The sequence below is a fragment of the Lutra lutra genome, chromosome 17, assembly GCF_902655055.1.
Source record: "Lutra lutra chromosome 17, mLutLut1.2, whole genome shotgun sequence".
NCBI lineage: Eukaryota > Metazoa > Chordata > Mammalia > Carnivora > Mustelidae > Lutra > Lutra lutra.
In genome coordinates this window covers 44,660,949-44,682,289 of record NC_062294.1, presented here as the reverse complement: position 1 = coordinate 44,682,289, position 21,341 = coordinate 44,660,949, and the positions used below count along the sequence as shown (strand labels likewise).

The 21,341-nt window shown below is 36.8% G+C and overlaps 1 protein-coding gene across 1 annotated transcript in view; it reads right to left on the bottom strand.

Moving 5' to 3' along the window:
* Positions 1–2,416: 2,416 nt before the first annotated feature.
* Positions 2,417–21,341, bottom strand: part of LOC125088381 (zinc finger protein 345-like) — a 32,501-nt gene continuing 13,576 nt past the window's right edge. Inside the window, exons 2-4 of the mRNA XM_047709422.1 lie at positions 14,612–14,738; positions 13,822–13,920; positions 2,417–4,295 (exon numbers count right to left, since the gene is read on the bottom strand). Coding sequence (XP_047565378.1) covers positions 2,608–4,295; positions 13,822–13,920; positions 14,612–14,738 — 1,914 coding nt within the window. The 3' untranslated portion in view covers positions 2,417–2,607. The remainder of the gene's footprint in view (positions 4,296–13,821; positions 13,921–14,611; positions 14,739–21,341) is intronic.

Sequence of the window (21,341 nt, the reverse complement as noted above, 5' to 3'; positions counted from 1 at the left end):
AGTTTCCTAGGGCTGCCATAACAAATTACCACAAGCTTTGTGTTTTCAAACAGCACAAATCTATTACAGTTTTGGGGAACAGAAGTCCAAAATTAAGGTATTGGCAGGGCCATGTTCTCTCTGAAGGCAGGGGTTGGATCCTTTCTTTCCCCTCTTGTTTCTAGTAGTTACTACTAATTCTTGGTGTTCCTTGGCCTGTAGATGCATCATTCCAATCTGTCTGATTTCACATGGACTTCCCTGTGAGTTTGTGTCCACATTTCCCTCTTCATATCAGGACACCAGCCATTACAGCAGTGCCCACTCTAATCCAATATGATCTCTGTCTTAACTTGAATATATCAGCAAAGACCCTATTTCCAAATTAGATCACACTCATAAGTACTGGGAGTTGTTACCTGAATATTTTGGAGAACACAATTAAACTAACAATAACCTAAAAATGGAAAGATATACTAGATTAATGGATTAAAAGACTTACCAAAGATATAAATTATTTCTAAACAGAATTCCTATTAAAACCTCAGCAAGATTTTGTAAATATAGGTAAGCTTATTCTAGTATTTATTTGAAATGGCAAAAACTAAGAATAGGTAAATCAGCTTGAAAAAGAATAAAGTAGGAGAAATCCTATTAAGACATGCTATAAAATGACAGTAATCACAGCAGTGTGATATTGGCAGATGGAAAGACAGATCATTGGATAGAAGTAGAAAAACTTGAAGTAAGATATACACAAATATATTCAATAGATTTCTGAGAGAGTACAAAAGCAATTTAATGGAGGAAAGACAGTCTTCAACAAATGATGCTTGTACGAATGGACATCCATTAGCCAAAACAAACTAAGAACATTAAGCTAAAGCATATAACATACATGAAAAATTAACTCAAAATAGATTACAGACTTATGTGTAAAACAATAAAAATTTATGCAAAAACAGGAAAAGTCTTTGGAATCTGGGTAGGCAGGGAGTCTTTAGATTTGACACCAAAGCAAAACCCATAAAAGGAAAAATTGATAAAGTAGAACTTATCAAAGTTGAAAACTTTTGCTCTTCAAAAGACCCAACTAAAAGGTGGAAAAAAAAAAAGCTACACATCAAGAAAAATATTGGGGTGCCAGGGTGGCTCAGTGGGTTAAGGCCTCTGCCTTTGGCTCAGGTCACGATCTCAGGGTCCTGGGATCAAGCCCTGCATTGGCTCTCTGCTCAGCAGGGAGCCTGCTTCCCTTCCTCTGTCTCTGCCTGCCTCTCTGTCTACTTGTGATCTCTGTCTGTGAAATGAATAAATAAAATCTTAAAAAAAAAAAGAAAATTATTTACAACCACACAGCGAAGGACTAGTTTCATCAAAAATATAGAAAATACTCTTTCAAAACCCAACAATAAAAAATAAGACAATTCAAAGATCAGTAAAAGACACAGGTATTTCACCAAAATGGATAGAGAGATGACAAGCACATGAAAAGGTATTCAAGATCATTAGGCCATTAGAGGAATGCAAATTAAGATCAAGAAGAGACATCATTACACACCTATCACAATGGCTAAAACAAAAAGTGATGACAACACCAAAGGCTGAGAAAATCATATGCTACTGGTGTGAATATAAAATGGTAAAGCCATTTTCAAAAATAACTTGTCCAACTCTTATAAAAGAAAACATGAATTTATTGTAAGACCCAGAAATTGTACTCTAAAAGTACAGCATAGTTAATAGAACATAGTGATAATATTGTAACAATGTTGTATAAAGACATGGTAACCAGTATATTGTGGTCAGTACGAGTAAGGTGCAGAACTGTCCAATCACTACAGTGTACATCTGAAACTAATATAACATTGTATGTCAACTACACTTCAACTGAAAAAAAAGAAAGATTACTCTTGAGCCCAGAAGGAAAAAAAATTTTTTTAAATAGTGAGTAAAAATAAAATTTCAGTAATAACTACTAACATTTATTAACTATAATCTATTATACAATGCTTTAAGGCTTTATATGTATTTATGTCTTTTAAACCATTATAATGAGAATGATAGTTTTACGAATGAAAAAAACTAAAGCAACAGGGGTTAACTAACTTTCCCAAAGGAATGCACATGTAGTAAATGGTGGGGCTCAGATCATGCTAAACAAGAGAATGATGCCAAACAAGAAAACCCTACATTCTATGGTTCTGCTCTTGCATGAATTCACTAATGTATAAAAATTTTTTTTAAAGATTTTATTTATTTGACAGACAGAGATCACAAGTAGGCAGAGAGGCAGAGAGAGAGAGAGGAGGAAGCAGGCTCCCTGCTGAGCAGAGAGCCCGATGTGGGGCTCGATCCCAAGACCCTGGGATCATGACCTGAGCCGAAGGCAGAGGCTTTAACCCACTGAGCCACCCAGGCGCCCCTGAATTCACTAATGTATAACAAAGACTGAAATATGATGGAAACTGATTCTCCATTGTATTAATCTAGTCTTCCCTTGTTTGAATTTTCTGAGTTACCTACAAGTGAAAGTAAACAGAGATTCCTACCTCCATAATCTGTAATTATCTGATATTCCAAAACTGAGTACCAATGGGTAGACAAAAGATTTAATAAATTTGTGTTTTCTCAATTATGAAGTTTATGATGTTGGGTAAGGTGTGAGTGACGTCTAAAGTCCTTACCACATTCATTACATTTATAAGGCTTTTCACCAGAATGAATTTTCTGATGTTGAGTAAGTTGTGAGCCACGATTAAAGGCCTTCCCACATTCATTACATTTGTATGGTTTCTCACCAGTATGAATTCTCTGGTGCTGAGTAAGATGTGAACCACGAATAAAGGCTTTCCCACATTCCTTACACTCATAGGGCTTCTCACCAGTATGAACTCTCTGATGGTAAGTTAGCTGTGAGCCACGAATAAAAGCTTTACCACATTCCTTACATTCATATGGTTTCCTACCAGAGTGAGAAATCTGATGTAGAGTAAGTTGTGAGGCACAAATAAAGATCTTCCCACACTGCTTACATTGACAGGGATTCTCACCTGTATGAATTCTCTGATGTTGAGTCAATTGTGAGCTATAAATAAAGGCCTTACCACACTCTTTACATTCATAGGGTTTTTCACCAGTATGAATCCTCTGATGCTGAGTAAGATGTGAGCCACGAATAAAGGCTTTCCCACATTCCTTACATTCAAAAGGTTTCTCACCAGTGTGAATTTTTTGATGTTCGGTAAGTTGTGAGCCACGAATAAATGATTTCCCACATTCTTGACATTCATAGGGTTTTTCACCAGTATGAATCCTCTGATGACGAATAAGCTGTGAGCCATAGTTAAAGGCCTTTCCACATTGCTTACATTCATGTGGTTTCCTACCTGTATGAATCCTCTGATGTTCAGTAAGTTGGGAGCCACGAATAAAAGACATCTCACAATCTTTACACTTATAGGGTTTTTCGCCAGTATGAAGTCTGTGATGTAGAGTAAGCTGTGAGCCATAACTAAAGGCTTTCCCACATTTCTTACATTCATAGGGTTTCTCACCTGTATGAATTCTCTGATGTTCCGTAAGTTGGGAGCCACGAATAAAGGCCTTTCCACATTCTTTACATTGATAGGGTTTCTCTGCAGTATGAACTCTCTGATGATAAGTAAGTTGAGAGCCACGAAAAAAGGCCTTCCCACATTCATTACATTCATAGGGTCTTTCACCAGTATGAATTCTTTGATGCTGGGTAAGATGAGAGCCACGAATAAAGGCCTTCCCACACTCTTTACATTTATAAGGTTTCTCCCCAGTATGAACTCTTTGATGATAAGTAAGCTGTGAGGCACAAATAAAGGTTTTTCCACATTCCTTACATTCATAGGGTTTCTTAACATGAACTCTCTGATGATAAATAAGTTCTGAGCTCTGAATAAAGGCCTTTCCACATTCTTTACATTCATAGAATTTTTCATCGGAATGATCTTGCTGATGTTCTGTAAGTTGAAAGCCATGGATAAAGTATTTTCTGCATGCTTTACATTCATAGGATTTCTCAGGAAAATGAATTCTTTGTTTTAATGTAAGGGATGTGGTCTGGCTAAAATTGGGAATTTCTTTACAAGTGATTAATAGTTGCCTGAAAAGTCCCTCTTTATTTCCTAATTGGCTTTCAACCTGGTCTTTGCATTCCCTATTATCTCGAAAACTTTTACACTTATGTCTTGTAAGCTGTTCTATTATCTCCCATTGAGATGATTCTATTTCATAAATTCCTCTCTTTGAGGACAGCTTTTTGGTCTCACACCTGGATTCCCAGTCTGTAAGATAACAAGAAAGTAAATTTTATTTTCATATTCCTTGAAAAATAAAAATCTCTAAGGTAGTAAGAGTAGACTCAAACTATCATACTTGTAAGATGTCAATGGAATCAATGGAGCAGAAAAGAAATATCCAGAAACGACACCATTATAAGTGCAAATTTAGTACACCATAAAGCTAGCAGCTCAAATCAGTAGGAAAAACATGAACTCTTTTTAATAAACGAAACTGATAAACATATGGGTAGAAATATAGAAAAAAAGATAAAACTGCATTGCATTGATTCCTCATATAATATAGTTGGACAAATTCCAAATGGATCAGGTGTCCATATTTATACAAATGAAACCATATAAATAATTAGAATAAAAGTTGGGTGACTTCTTATAAACTAGGAATAGGGAAAAATTTCCTAATCATAATTTGATAAAATGACTACAACAGGGGCGCCTGGGTGGCTTAGTAGGTTAAGCCTCTGCCTTCAGCTCAGGTCATGATCTCAGCCCCACATAAGGATCTCTGCTCAGCAGAGAGCCTGCTTTCCCCTCTCTCTCTGCCTGCCTCTCTGCTTGTTGTGATATCTCTCTCTCTGTGTCAAATAAAATATTTTTTAAAAATGACCACAACACAGTTAAAAAAAAAAAAAAGGTGGCATGTCAAAAACAAGATAGGGTAAATGAAATGACAAATATTTGCAAAACTGCAATATGCCTATTATATACCTAATATATAAACAGTTTCTAAAATCACACCTAAAAAAAGACTACTATATAAAAGTGGACATCAGTACTATATAAAAATGGATTAGGAAAATGGACAGTTGATAGAAAAGTAATGTAAATAACTTTTAACCATATGAAAATATACTCAAATTTGCTCTTAAGATAATGCAAATTAAAGCTACACAGAAGTGAGGATATTTGGAACTCTCATAGCTTGCTGATGGGAATGCAAAACAGTACAGCTGCTTTGTAAAATAGTTTTGCACTTCTTCAAAAAGTTAACACAGAGGGACGCCTGGGTGGCTCAGTGGGTTAAGCCACTGCCTTCGGCTCAGGTCATGATCCTGGGGTCCTGGGATCGAGTCCCGCATCGGGCTCCTTGCTCGGCAGGGAGTCTGCTTCCTCCTCTCTCTCTGCCTGCCTCTCTGCCTGCTTGTGTGTACTCTCTCTCTCTGACAAATAAATAAAATCTTAAAAAAAAAAAAAGTTAACACAGAGTTGCCACATTACAAGTTCACACCAAGTTATATGCCCAGCAGAAGTGTCCAAAATAGAGTTACCACATAACCCAGAAATCCCACTCATAGGTACAGAGCCAAGAGAACCAAAAATGACCTGTTTTTGTAGATATGCAGACATTTGCAAACGACATATCTGATTAAGGATTAGTATCCAAAATCTATAAAGCACTTACCAAACTCAACCAAAAACCAAATAATCCAGTTAAGAGATAGGCAGAAGACACAAATAAATACTTTTCCAAAGAAGACACCCAGATGGCTAACGGACACATGAAAAGATGCTCAACATCACTCATCATCAGGGAAATGCAATCAAAACTATGATGAAATACCACCTCACACCTTTCAGAGTGGCTAAAATTAACAACACAAGAAACAATAGGTGTTGGTGAGGATGAGAAAAGGGAATCTTTTTGCACTGTTGGTGGAAATGCATACTGGTGCAGCCACTTTGGAGAATAATTTGGAGGTTCCTCAAAGGTTAAAAATAGATCCAGCAATTGCATTCATTACTAGGTATTTACCCAAAGGATACAAAAATACAGATTCAAAGGGGTACCTGCCCCCAATGCTTACATCAGCATTATCAATAATAACCAAACTATGGAGAGAGCCTGAAAGTCCATCAAGTGTTGAGTGGATAAAGAAGATGTGGCATATATTTATATTTACTTAAAAATGCCCTGCACTCCACCTAACCATTCCTCCTCCCTCCCCAAATCCAGGCAACCACTGATTGTTTTGTTAACTGCACTATTTGCCTTTTCCAGAATGTGATATAGTTGAAATCATAAAGTATGTAAATTCTTCAAACTGGCTCCTTTCAGGTTCCTTCGTGTCTATCACCCAGTAGCTACTTTGTTTTTCATTGCTGAATAATAGTCCTTTGTATGGATGAGCCACATTTAGGTTTATCCATTCACAAGGACATCTTAGTTGTTTTCAAGTTTTGGCAATTATGAAACTTCCATAAACATTTATGGGCAGGTTTTTGTATAAACAAAAGTCTTCAATTTATTTGGGTAAATATCGAGGAGAACAATTTATGGATCATACAGTAGGACTATGTTTAGTTTCATAAGAAAGTACCAAACTGTCTTCCAAACTGCCTGTACATGGGGCACCTCCATGACTCTGTCAGTTAAGTGTCTGACTCTTGATTTCAGCTCAGGTCATGATCTCAGTGTCATGAGATCAAGCACCACATTGGGCTTGGCACTTATTGTGGACCTTGCCTCAGATTGTTTTCCCCTGCCTCTTTTCCCCCACCCATGCTCACACTCTTTCTCTCTAAAACAAAGCGAACATACAAACACACAAAGTAGCTGTTATCATTTTGCATTTTCGCCAACAACGAAAGAGAGTTCCTGTTGCCCACATTCTTGATAGCATTCGAAGCTGTCAGTGTTTTGGATTTTAGTCATTCTAAGGGATATGTAGTTATGTCTCATGGTTGTTGAAATTTGTAATACCCTAATGACATATAACACTGAGCAACTTTTCATATACTTATTTACCATGAGTTTATCTTCTCTAGTGAGGCATCTATTCAGATCTCGTGGCCACATTTAAATTGGGTTGTTTTGTTATTGTTGAGTTTTAAGAGTTCTTTATTTTACATGTAAGTCCTTTATCAGACATTTGTTTTACAAAGACTTTTCTCCCAGTCCATTGCTTGCCTTTTCATTCTCATAACTGTCTTTCACTCAACAGAAGTTTTTAATTTAATGAAAACCAATTTCCAACTTTTTTGTTCATGATTATATTTTTGGTGTTTCTGTGAAAACTCATTCTGAGCCCAACATCACCTAGATTTTTCCCTCTGTTATCTTCTAAAAGTTTTATAATTTTGCATTTTTACATTAAGAACTATGATCTATTTTGAGTTAATTTCTGTGAAAGCTGTGACATATCTAGATTTTTTTTTATTATTTTAAAGATTTTTATTTATTTATTTGACAGAGAGAGATCACAAGTAGACGGAGAGGCAGGCAGAGAGAGAGAGAGGGAAGCAGGCTCCCTGCTGAGCAGAGAGCCTGATGCGGGACTCGATCCCAGGACCCTGAGATCATGACCTGAGCCGAAGGCAGCGGCTTAACCCACTGAGCCACCCAGGCGCCCTAGATTTTTTTTTTAACATGTGTATGTTCAGTTGTTCCAGCAACATTTATGAAAAAGACTATCATTTCTCCATTGGATTACCTTTGCTCATTTTTCAAGGATCACCTGAGTATATTTGTGTAGGTCCATTTCTAGGGTTTCTATTCAGTTCCATGGACATATTTATTCTTTCACCAATACTATGATGCCATTTGATTACTATAGTTTATAGGAAGTCAAGTTTGTCTCTCCTTTCCTGCATTACTACTGTCTTCTTTTTGTTATTTTCACTTCTTTTAGTTGATTTTTATAGAACAATGTTTAAATTCCTTTCTCATACCCTTTTATGTACAGTTGACCCTTGAACAATAAAGGGAGTTAAAGGGTACCATGCAGTCAAAAATATGCATATAATTCTTGACACCCCCAAAACTTAACAGCCTACCATTAACCAAAAGCTCAACGATAACATAAACAGCTAATTAACACATAATTTCAAATTATACTATATACTCTATTTTTACAATAAAGTAAGCTAGAGAAAAAAAATTTATTAAGAAAACCATAAGGGAGAGAAAATATATTTATAATACTGTACTGTAAAAAATCCATGTATAAATGGATCTGCACAGTTTAAACATATGTTGCTCAGGGGTTGACGGTATATATTTTTATGTACAGCTATTTTCTTTGTTATTACTGATGGGGGTGTTACATTTACTAACACTAAAGTTATAAAATTATAAATACACGCTTTAAAGTTGTAACACTCTAATTTAAATTTATGCCAGCTTAATTTCAGTGACATACAAATACTTTACTCCTTGACATCTCAGTCCTCGCCCCCTGTGATTGTCAATGTCACAAAATCACACCTTCATACATTTGTGCTAAAAAACAAACTGCCTCTGAATGCATTAGTCATTTAAAATATGCAGAAAACATGGGGAAGGTATGTGCTATGGTGAGTGCTGTGAAGTGTGTAAACCTGGTGATTCGCAGACCTGTACCCCTGGGGATAAAAATATATGTTTATAAAATAAAAAAATAAAAAAATAAAATAAAAAAATATGCAGAAAACATGATTTGGAGCTACAAACCAAGTTAGAATAAATACTAGCTTTTAGACTAATAACTGTGGGTTGCTTTCACTAATTGTGTTGGTCTTTTAAATCATACAGAAGACAAAAAGTAGTTACAAACCACTGTTACAATAATAGCTTTTAAAATTGCCCATATATTTACCTTTATTCTTTATTTCTCTATATGGCTTCTAGCTATTGTCAAGGGTCCTTCCATAAACAGTTCTTGCAGATCAGGTATAGCGGTCACAAATTCCCTCAACTTTTATCTGAAAATGACTTAATTTTTCCTCACTTTTGAAGCACGGTTTTCCTGGATATAGAGTTCTTGGTTGACAGTTTTTGTCTTTTGGCATTCTGAATATATAATCCCACTACCTTCTGATATCTAATGTTTCTGATGAGATCTCATCATCTCATTGGGGATCACTTGTGTGTAATTAGTTGCTACTCTCTTATTGCTTTCAAGATTCTTCGTCTTTGATATTTGAAAGTTTGATTAGAATGTCTTGGTGTGGGTCTCTGATTTCTCCCTACATTAAGTTTGTTGAGCTTCTTGTATGTTGCCCTTTCATAAAATTTGGAAAGTTTTTCAGCTATTGTTTCTTCAAATATTGTCTCTTTTTCTCTGCTTTTTCTGGGACTCCCACAATGCATATGTTTGGCTCCTTCATAGTAGTGTCCCAAAGGTCCCTTAAACTCTATTTACTTCCCTTGAACCTTTCTTCTTTCAATCCTCAGACTGTATAATTCCCATTATCCTATCTTCAAGTTCGCTGATTGTTTCTGCTGGCTCAAACCCCTCATTGAATCCCTCTAGTGAATTTTTCATTTAGATTTTTGTACTTTTTAGCTCCAGAATTTCTTTTTGGCATCTTCTTAGGTTTTCTATTTCTTTATTGATATTTCCATTCTGTTCATATATAGTTTTAGGAACTTTCTCCATACACTCCCCTTTAGTTGTCTATCTTTAAGACTGTTGTTTTAATCTCTATGTCTAGCATATATATCATCTGGTCTTTTTAAGGAACAGTTTCTGTTGTTTTTTTTTTCCTAAAATGGGCCATATTTTCCTTGTTTCTTATACCTTATGATTTTTTGCTAGAACACTGGACATTTTATATAATTCTAATAATAATGTGTTAACTCTAGAAATCAGAGTCTCCCCCCTTCCTCAGGGTTTGCTAATTTTTGTTACTGTTTTTGTTGTTTTGATCATTGTAGGCTTCTGAGCTGAGGACCACCCTTGGATATAAACTTCAGGTCTTCACAGGTCTTTTTTTGAGCCTTTCCCTGAGTATGCATGGTCACTTTCTAACCTTCCCATATATGTAGTTGTTTTTGAATGTCCTAGTCTTTAACATCTGGCTCCCAAATGGGAAAAAGAAAAATGAACATGTTGAGAAAAGGAATGCCAGCCCTTTAAATCCACTGCAAGTCACTTTAGCCAGAAGGGGAGGGACTTGCAGGAACTGGGGAGGTGCAACAATGGCCACTTCTACTTTGTCTACAACTCTGTGATCAGGACATTATCAGGAAACATAATGAGAAAACTCAACACTGTAAACATGTCAGTTTTCTCCCCAAATGATCTATAAATTCAATGCAATCTTAATAAAAATTCCAACCTATCTGAGAAGAGAGGGCTGTCAAGCTAATTAGAAAGACATAAGACCATGAAGAGTCATGCCATTCTTAAAGAGAAGATGAAAATATTTTCTCCACTAGGTAGCAAGATGCATTAAAAGCAAGTATAATTAAAATAATGTGGTATTATCACAAGGTTTAAATATAGAAAGTACAAAAATATGCCCACATATAAAAAAAGAAAATTGTATTTCATAAAAGCAGCACTTTAGTGGGGGAGAAAATAAACTTTACAATTAATCTTGTGAAAACAACTACAAGAAACTGGACCCCTATTTGAAGGTCGTGAGAGAAATCAAGTATAGGTAGGATAAAAACCTCAATGTGGAAGGCAACACTAAAAAGCTTTTTAAAAATACTTGTATAGAAGAATATATTCATGAATGAAAGGTACAGAGGATTTATTTTATTTTTATTTTTTATTTTTTTGAGAGAGAGAGAGGGCTAGCTGGGCTATGGGAAAGAGAGAGAATCTTAAGCAGGTTCCATGCTCAGCATGAAGCCAGGCACAGGGCTCAATCTCATGACCCTGAAATCGTGACCTGAGCTGAAATCAAAAGTCAGATGCTCAACCAACTGAGCCACCCAGGTGCTCCCAGAAGGATATTTTGTAATAGCTCACAAAAAATATCCATCATAAAGTAAAAGATTAATAATTCTACTACTTTAAAACTAGGAACTTTTATTCATCAAAAGTTCTAGAAAAAGAGTGAAAAGCCAAGCCACACAGCAAAAGATACCTAAAACACAAATATAGTAACTACAATATACCAAAAAACCCATCTAACCAGAAGAGAAAAATTAACAAACCAACAGGAAAATAAGCCAAAGACATGAACAGGGATCTATAAAAGAAAAGTTCTAAATGGTGCATGTGTATATACATACACAACACACACACACACACACACACACACACACACAAACTCATTAGTAATCAAGGAGATGGAAACAGAATTTCAACGACAGATACAAATCCACTAGAGTCGCAAAAATTTTTAAATCTGCACTCAAGGATGTGGTGCAATCAAATTCTCATATACTATTCATAGGAGTATACACAGGTACAATTACTTTGGAACATAGTTTGGCATTATCTAGTAAAATCAAGAATATCCATATCTTCTGACCTGGCACTTTTATTCTTAGATAGATATCCCAGAGAACCTCACGCTCAGGTATATAAGTAAACATGTCAAGTGACATTTGTCATATTACTCTAATAGCCAAATTTAAAATGACCCAAATTTTAACCAAGAATATACTGAAAGTTAATAACCAAGAGTTAATTTTGGTCTATTCAAACAATGGAATTCTTACAAAAAATGAATGAACTGGAGCTATGAATGTGGATGACTCTCACAAATTTAACAATGAGTGAAAGGAGCACTACACAAAAGAATACGTACAATATGATGTCACTCACCTAAATTCTAAAACAGACAAAATTAAACAATACTTTTTGAAATGTATACATAGGTCATAAATATATATATTCATAGGGTATTTCTGGAGTCCTGGCAATGTTCTGTTTCTTGTCATGGGTGGTTATTCATCAAACTGTAAAAATGTTTTATGCACTCTCCTGTGTATTTCACTATTCAAATAGATTTTTAAAAATTATGTGGCTGGTTTTTTAATGTTAGCAATACTGACTAAATGAAAATTCTGTAAATAAGAACACTCGCTTCCCCTCAAGCTCCCTGTAAGGAGCCAGAGCAAATTTGGAACCTGATGTTTGTATTCTCCTTTCAACTGAAGAAGTTTGAGTTGGCCCAGTGTGGTAGAACAAGAAGTAAAGAGATGGCAATCCATATAAAAAAACTAGATTAAGTAGGGATGCCTGGATGGCTCAGTTGGTTAAGCCACTGCCTTCGTCTCAGGTCATGATCCCAGGGTCCTGGGATCAAGTCCCATCTCGGGCTCCTTGCTTAGCGGGGAACCTGCTTCTCTCTGCCTGCCACTCTGACTGCTTGTGCTCTCTCTCTCTGACAAATACATAAATAATAAAAATCTTTTTTTAAAAATTAGACTAAGAGATACCAAATTTATTAAATGAGTCTGGCATCAATTAGAGATCAAAGGGATTCTTCTATGTCTAAAGTATGAAATGCGTTACAATCTAATTTTTTTAAATAAGTAATTTCTTGGGCGTGTTATAAAACTGTCCAGCGAGGAAGAGAAAAGGCATCCAGCAATGGCTATAGCTGTAGCTGAAAGAAGCAAGAAGAATGGGAGGTGAAGAAGTATAGCTTATTCATGGCTATCAACGAGAGCAGAGTAATGGAATGGGAAATGTAACATCAAGCACAATTGTTTTTTAAAATACGGAAGACATATTTTACCAAGAGCACATAGGATTTTGAAGGCTCACTTAAATCAGAGGCACACTGATTTCTGCAGATCTCCTCTACAGGTGTGTTGCGGCCAGAGAGGAATGGTCTTACGAGGATTACTATTACACAATTATAGCTCAGAAATTACTGTAAGAAAACCTAAAATATCATTACTGAGAATGAGACCAGGGAAGATTTCTCGGGATGCAATGAGATATACAGGCTGAGACCCAAAGAAGCAGAGCAGTTAGTCAGATGAGTAGGGCATTCCAAACAGAGTGAGTGATGTAAGGGGGTGGAGCACATGTACTAGATATGTAGATATTAGATGTATCTGAGATAATGAATGAAGGCTCCTGTGGCTGGAGTCTATGAGAAAGGGGAGAGATATCTAAGGTAGGTCTTTCTGTTTCACTCTTGTTCCCATTTTATTTTCTATACAGTATCCAGAGTTGTCTTTGAAAATAACAAGTTTAACCACATAACTCTCCTACGTGAAACCAGCGAATCATTACTGTAGTTTCAATGTAATCCTAATTCTTTTGTCACGGCATACGTGTCCCTACATGACCTAGCCCCACCTCTTCATTTTCAACTTTTTTTAAAAAGATTTTATTTGTTTGAGAGAGAGAGTGAGAGAGAGCATGAGTGGGGAGAAGGTCAGAGGGAGAAGCCGACTTCCCATGGAGCTGGGAGCCCGATGCAGGACTTGATACCAGCACTCTGAGATCATGACCAGAGCCGAAGGCAGTGGCCCAACCAAATGAGCCACCCAGGTGGCCTTCATTTTCAACTTTTATTATCCTTCACTCACTGGATCAAAAATATAAGTAAAAAATTGTTATCACTGGAGAAGGAGGGCTATTCCCTATTTGAAAATATAAGGGAATGTGAAAGAAAAACAAGGAAGTGGTAAATGGGGTGAAGGGGTTTCCTTTGGTAACTGATGCTAAAGCTATTTTGCCTTCCAGTATTCCTTCAAGCTTCTACTCCACAGGTCTTGGTCTGGTCTTTGAGCAGAACTTCTCAGCTATTATCTCAAAGCTGTAGCCAACAAACTAAACAATTTGACTGTTCTCCACAATGGCCTCCCCTTGTTTAATCATCTTTTACTCACCTGAACTCTGACTTCTTGACACATCCTGCACAACCTTCCAGGGCTCTTTCCCTTGCTTCAATAAGGAAAGCACATCTGCTTTAGAAATGGAAAATCCTGCTTATAAGAATGGAAAAATATATAATTATACTCTGCTTGCCCAGAATTAAAATTGAGTCCATTTTTCATGAAGTAAGAAGGTCAATTACAGAAAGATTCAGAGAGTGGGGCACCTTGGTGGCTCAGTGGGATAAGTGCTGGCCTTCAGCTGAGGTCACGATTTCAGGGTCCTGGGATCCAGCCGGGCACTGGGCTTCTTACTCAGTAAGAAGTCTGCTTCTTCCTCTCCCTTTGCCCCTCCCCTCACCTTGTGCATTCACATGCTCTCTCTGTCACTCTCTCACGCTCAAATAAATAAACACGTCATCTTTTTTTTTTTTTAAGATTTATTTATTTATTTATTTGATAGTGATCACAAGTAGGCTGAGAGACAGGCAGAGAGGAGGAAGCAGGCTCCCCGCTGAGCAGAGAGCCCAATCCAGGGCTCAATCCCAGGACTCTGGGATCATGACCTGAACTGAAGGCAGAAGCTTTAACCCACTGAGCCCCCCAGGCACCCCATGAATATGTAATCTTTTTTAAAAATTCAGAGGAAGGATATCTGAAGAATAGAGAAGATAAAGGTACTCAATGGAGCTGTCCACTTTAAAGTCTATAAGCCACAAATAACTTGGGTGAAATTCAGCTAGGTACTTGAAATAGTTCCTAAATTTCACAAAGACCGAAGTCGAATTATTGGGACCAAACTCACCCAGTGAGACCAGGTTGCTATAGTTTTCTAACATCACATCTCTGTACAAGTCCTTTTGTTCCAAGTCCAGGCACTCCCACTCCTCCTGGGAAAAGTCTACGGCCACATCTTTGAACAACACCAATCTCTGAAATGACAAGTCCAGGTGTTAATGGCAAAATAAAGAAATATTATTTAAAAGTAATGAACACACAACACACAGTAATAAGAGGAGGAGAAAAGTATTACATACAGGGTCCAAAACAGTGAAAAATACGTTGAAGACAGAAGCTTGCAGTGAGGGTAGGTAAAAGAAGGGAAGTGAGTGGGAAATACAGAGCACCTAAACAATTCTTGAACATTCCTATTACTCTATCACATAGCCTCTTGGGAACAGCAAAGGGAATGAACAAAAGCCAGGTAAGTGTAGTTTTGTGATTAAATTAAATAATGTGTGCTAGCATAAAACACATGCAAATCCTCAAATAAACTGAAAGTTCCTTCTTCCCTGTCCCTTTAAAGAAGTGGGTGCCTGGGTGGCTCAGTTGGTTAAACATCCGCCTTCAGCTCAGGTCATGATCCTGGGGTCCTGGGATTGAGCCCCGTGTCACACTCCCTGCTCAGGAGAAAGCCTGTTTCTCCTTCTCCCTCTGTCCCTACCCTTGCTCATGCTCTCTCTGTCTCTCCCTCTCAAATAAATAAACTAAATTAAAAAAAAAAAAGAACCAAAAATATAAAGAAAAGAAAGGCAGGGAAAAAGGAGTGCTAGAAGGCAAGAGGGAGGGGGAAAAAAAAGAAAAAAGAAACCTGATGGGCACATTCCAAATTGTTTTTTAAAATGTTTATCTTATAAAATAAAATTTACATATAATTTCACAATTTCTTTCCAAGTTAAGTCTCAGAATAATTTAGTAATAATATTTTCTCTTCCTAGTTCTGGCAAACCCTTTCACAGATATCATTTTTAGGTAATATTTTTAGATAATATTCCATATTATGATCATAATCATTTTCTTATTTTGCAGTAGTTTGCATTCCTCTTCTAACATCCTTCATAGCTGTTTCTAAAATCCTCAACCATTTTATCATCTGGCTGATCATATTACCACTTATCACTACTCACTGTACACTTCTGCTTATTATGAGCAACAGAAAGCTAGAAAGATGAGCTACACTCACACAGATGTGGTCCCTGACCTATACATATTATTCAAATTCAAAATGAACCTTGTCATTGTATTAACCCCAACATAATTCTCTCTCTGTTCTCAATCCTGCATTTGATCACATTTCCAATCTTAAAAGCTTCACAGAGCAGATCTCACCATATTCTGAAACTACCACCAATTTCCATCTTAATCCGTGAGAAAATCCAGGTCAATGAGAAAGACCAAGTTTTTCATGTGTAGTACCATCTCATCAAACCACGTTCTGACAGGAGAGGTTCTACACTTTCCTCAAATACATTTCATGATTTGCAAATGGATCCCTAAAACACTGTTAGAGAAGAGAAGGGCAGTTTAGAAAGACCTGGAACTCATTCCCATCATTCACTAGAATGAGAGTGAGCAGGAGAAGAAACACTTGGTGAAGCAGAAAGTCTGTAAATAAGAACAGTGAACATTCATATCCTAGAAAACAATGACTGTCTGATATAAGGGGGAAGAAGAAACATGAACTCACACAAGGCATGACTTAGAATTGCAACTTATGAGTCCTCCTCTGGCTTCTCCTCATGGAGAAGTGCAGTCCTGAAAAGACAGGGAGAAAAAGGAAACCATGAAAAGAGGCCTACTTCTAGGTGACTAAGTTAAGTATCACCTCCTCTTGTCATGATGCCTGGACCCTTCCACACCCCAAAATATATACTGAGATCTGCAGAAGCCTAAACAATCATCACCTCTTCCCCAATTCCAGAAAACAGAAATGTAGAAGAATTAATTTATGCTAAACCAGTACCCAATCCCCATGATGTTGTTAGGATTTCCTGACCTGGCCTTAGCAGTTCATCTTTTATAACCTAGGGGACCCTGATCCAAATTTACCCAAGTAGTACCCACCTAAAGGACACTGATGGGGCCCTCAGGCTTTGAAATCATTTGTATCTATATAGGCCAATTCCTAGGAAAAACACTTTCCAATTACTAAGATCTGCCTCTTTCTCCCAGTCTCAACATACTATATAGCTCAGGTGCTTTCCTGGCTCCTTCTCACATTCCAATGCAAGAAAGCATGGTGAATGTAAAACACAGGCTTCATTTAGGCCACATAAAATCTCACTACACTCACCCAGTAACAAAGGAACAAGTCCAAAGCACTTTCTAACAGAAAACTACTGCCTATTGCACTGAATCATGGCCTTAGCTAAATTTTGGAACTCTGCTTAACATCATTTTGTCTCTAAAGGTCCAGCTAAAGATGGTTTAAGAAAGTGGCTATACAAGAAATAATTTCCACCACGCATATCATGTGCTCAATGCCTTAATCACATTAACATTTAATTGATTAGCAAACAGGTCTGTGAATTTAACCACCACCACCACCACCACCATTCTCTACCCCCACCAGCTCTAGCATCTTCATTTCTTTTTCTAACAGCTTTACTAACATATAATTCACATTTCATAAATTCATACTCTTAAAAATACAAGTGAATGGTTTTTAATATATTCACAGAAATGTGCAACCATCACCACTATCTAATTTTAGGATACTTTCATTATCCAAAAATAAAGCCCATAAGCGTTAGCTATTAACTTCCATTCTCATTTCCCCAGATCCTGCAAACCACAATCTACTAATCTAATCTACTCTTGGTATCTACAGATTTGCCTATTGTACACATTTTGTATAAATGAAACTATACAATATGTGTCTTTTGTGACTGGCTTCTTTCACATACAATAATGTTTCAAGGTTCATCTATGTTTCAGCGAGCATCAGAACTTCATGCCTACATATTGCCAAGTAACATTCCAATGTATGGATCTTTTTCCCCCATTCATCAGTTGATAGACATTTGCACTGTTTGCATCTTTTGTTACTATAAGTAATGCTATTGAGAACATTTAACTACGTGTTTTTGTGTCGACATATATTTCATTTCTCTTAGATATACCTAGAAATGGATTTGTGGCATCATATGGTAACTCTATGTTTAACATTTTCAGGAACTGCCCAATTCTGTTCCAAAACAGCTGCATCATCTTACAATTCCAGCAAAAATCTGTCAAAGTTCCAATTATCCCACATCCTCACCACCTTTTGGGGTTATAGTCATTCTTGTAAATTTGAAGTGGTATATCACTGTGATTTTGATTTGCATTTCCCTGATGATATTAACCATTTCTATTTCTTCTTTGGAAAAATATGTTTTCAAATTACTCATTTTGAAAACCTGATTGTCTTTTTATTGTTGCTTTGTAATAATTCCTCATATATCCTAAGTTACACTAAATCCTATATCCTAAAATACACTTCCTTAATTGAACATATAATCTGCACATTTTGGTCCCGTTTTGTGGACGGTGTTCTCACTTATTTCATGGTGTCTTCTGAAGCTCAAAAGTTTTTAAATTTGCTAAAATCCGATTTATATCATTTTTGTTCCTTTGGTTGCTTGTGCTTTTGGTGTCATATAAAAGAAACCATTATCTAACCTAGGTAGTGGAGATCTTTGTTTCCAAGGTTTTAGCTTTTTTTTTCCTTCAAGTTTTTATTTAAATTCCAGTTAATTAACATATAGTATAATATTAGTTTCAGGTATAGAATTTCGTATTTTGTAACTTACATACAAAACCCAGTGTTCATCACAACAAATGCCCTCAATACCCATCACCCATTTAACCCATCCTCCCACCTATCTTCCATCCAGTAACCCTCAGTTTGTTCTCTATAGTGAATGATCTGTTTTCCAGTTAGCCCCCTTTTCCACTTTTTCTCCTATGTTCATCTGTTTTGTTTCTTAAATTCCATATGAGTGAAATCATATGGTATTGTCTTTCTCTGACTTATTTCAATTAGCCTAATACTATCAGCTCCACTGGTGTCATTGCAAATGGCAAGATTTCATTCATTTTTATGAATGAGAAATATTCCACTGGATATATATGCCACATTTTCTTTATCCATTCATCAATCAATGGACATTTTGGCCCTTTCCATAATTTGGGTACTGTTGATAATGCTGCAATAAACATCAGATGCGTGTATCCCTTTCTTTGGATCAGTATTTTTGTAGGGTTTTTTTTTTTTTAAGATTTTATTTATTTATTTGACAGACAGAGATCACAAGTAGGCAGAGAGGCAGAGAGAGAGAGAGGAGAAAGCAGGATTCCCACCGAGCCAAGAGCCCGATGTGGGGCTGGATCTCAAGACCCCCGGGATCACGACCTGAGCCAAAGGCAGAGGCTTTAACCCACTGAGCCACCCAGACGCCCCAGTATTTTTGTAACCTTTGGGTATATACCTAGTAGTGCAATTGCTGGGTCATAAAGTAGCTCTATTTTTTAACTTTTTGAGGAATCTCAATACTGTTTTCCAGAGTGGCTACACCAGTTTGCACCCACCAACAGTGTAAGAGGGTTCCCCTTTTTTCTCATCCTTGCCCAACACCTGTTGTTTCTTGCATTGTCAAGTATAGTCATTCCAACTGGTGTGAGGTGATATCTCATTGTAGTTTTGATTTGTATTTCCTTGATGATGAGTGATGCTGAACATCTTTTCATGTGTCTATGAGCCATCTGGGTGTCTTCCTTGGAAAAGTGGTCTATTCATGTCTTCTCCCCATTTCTTAACTGGATTATTTGTTTTTTGGGTGTTGAGTTTGGTTAAGTTCTTCAAAGATTTTGGATACTAACCCTAGGTATGTCATTTGCAAATATCTTCTCCTGCTCCATAAGCTGCCTTTTACTTTTGTTGATTGTTTCCTTTGCTGTGCAGAAGTTTTATTTTGATGAAGTCCCAACAGTTCATTTATGCTTTTGTTTCCTTTGACTCAGGAGACATATCTAGTAAGAAACTGCTACAGCCAATGTCCAAAGGGTTACTGTCTGTGTTCTCCTCTAGGATTTTGATGGATTGTCTCACATTTACACCTTTCATCCATTTTGAATTAATCTTCATGTATGGTGCAAGAAAGTGGTCCGGTTTCATTCTTATGCATGTGGCTGTCCAATTTTCCCAACACCATTTGTTGAAGGGACTTTTTTCCATTGGATATTCCCCCCAGCTTTGTCAAAGATTAGCTGACCATAGAGTTGAGGGTCCATCTCTGGGTTCTCTATTCTGTTCCACTGGTCTCATGTGTCTGTTTTTATGCCAGTACCATGCCACCTTGATGATTACAGCTTTGTAATACAGCTTGAAGCCCAGAATTGTGATGCCTCCAGATCTGGTTCTCTTTTTCAGCATTACTTTGGCTATTTGGGGTCTTTTCTGATTCCATACAAATTTTAGGATTGTTTGTTCCAGCTCTGTGAGAAATGCTGATGATATTTTGATAGGGAATATATTAAATGTGTAGATTGCTTTGGGTAGAATAGACATTTTAACAATATTTGTTCTTCCAATCCATAAGCATGGAACATTTTTCCATCTCTTTATGTCTCCCTCAATTTCCTTCATAAGTGTTCTACAGCTTTCAGAGTACAGATCTTTTTACCTCCTTGGTTAGGCTTATCTCTTGGTATCTTATGATTTTTGGTGCAATTGTAAACGGGATCAAGGAATTGTAAATTCCTTGATTTCTCTTTCTGCTGCTCCACTGTTAGTGTATTGAAATGTAGCAGACTTCTGTGTGTTGATTTTATATCCTGCAACTCTGCTGAACTCCTGTATCAGTTCTAGCAATTTTTTGGTGGAGTCTTTTGGGTTTTCTACATAGAGTATCATGTTGTCTGCAACGGGTGAAAATTTGACTTTTTCTTTGCCAATTTGGATGTCTTTTATTTCTTTTTGTTGTCTGACTGTTTTGCTTATATATATTTTTCCTACTATTTTCTGTTAATTGTTTTAAGTCTTAGATTTTTTTCTATACCAGGATAAAATGTCATTAGAGAAGGATGTGCGATTTGGGGTAACTTAGTAGAAATCCCAGTTCAAGGGCATTTTGTTCTTTGATACTGTGATGTGCAATGTTCTTAGTAGTAGACTCTTTTTGGGAGTAGGATTTTGTAGGAGTTTTGACTAACTACAAAGTTAGAGAGTACAATTTCTCCGAAAACTACCCTCAACTGTGACATAAACTATAAGCTCCCCAAACCAACTAAAGCCAAATGACACTGAGAGTTTAAAACCACTCTCAAGCTCAAAATTCACGTACTCAGAACTCACTGAAAGCTATTGTGCTCACAGTTACAGTTTATTATAGGAAACAAAGATACAAATTAAAATCAACTTAAAGAAGAAACACATTGGGAGAAATACCAAATATGGAACTTCCATGTCTTTTTTCATAGAGTCAGGATGTATTACTCTCCTGACATCAATGTGTGATAAAATGCATGGAGTACTGCCAGCCATGCAAAGTCACCTGAGCCTCAATTTTTGAGTTTTTATAGAGAGCTCTAGCTGTGGGAATGTCAATTGGTGTCACAATGTCAATTGTGGGAATGTGTCCAGGTCAATTGATACCATGTGACCCAAAGCCCCCATTCTTCATAACACTGTTGTCCTTTCTCACATGACCAACCACTACCCTAACACTATACAGGTGTGGCCAGTCCCCACCCTACAACATATTGTTAGATTA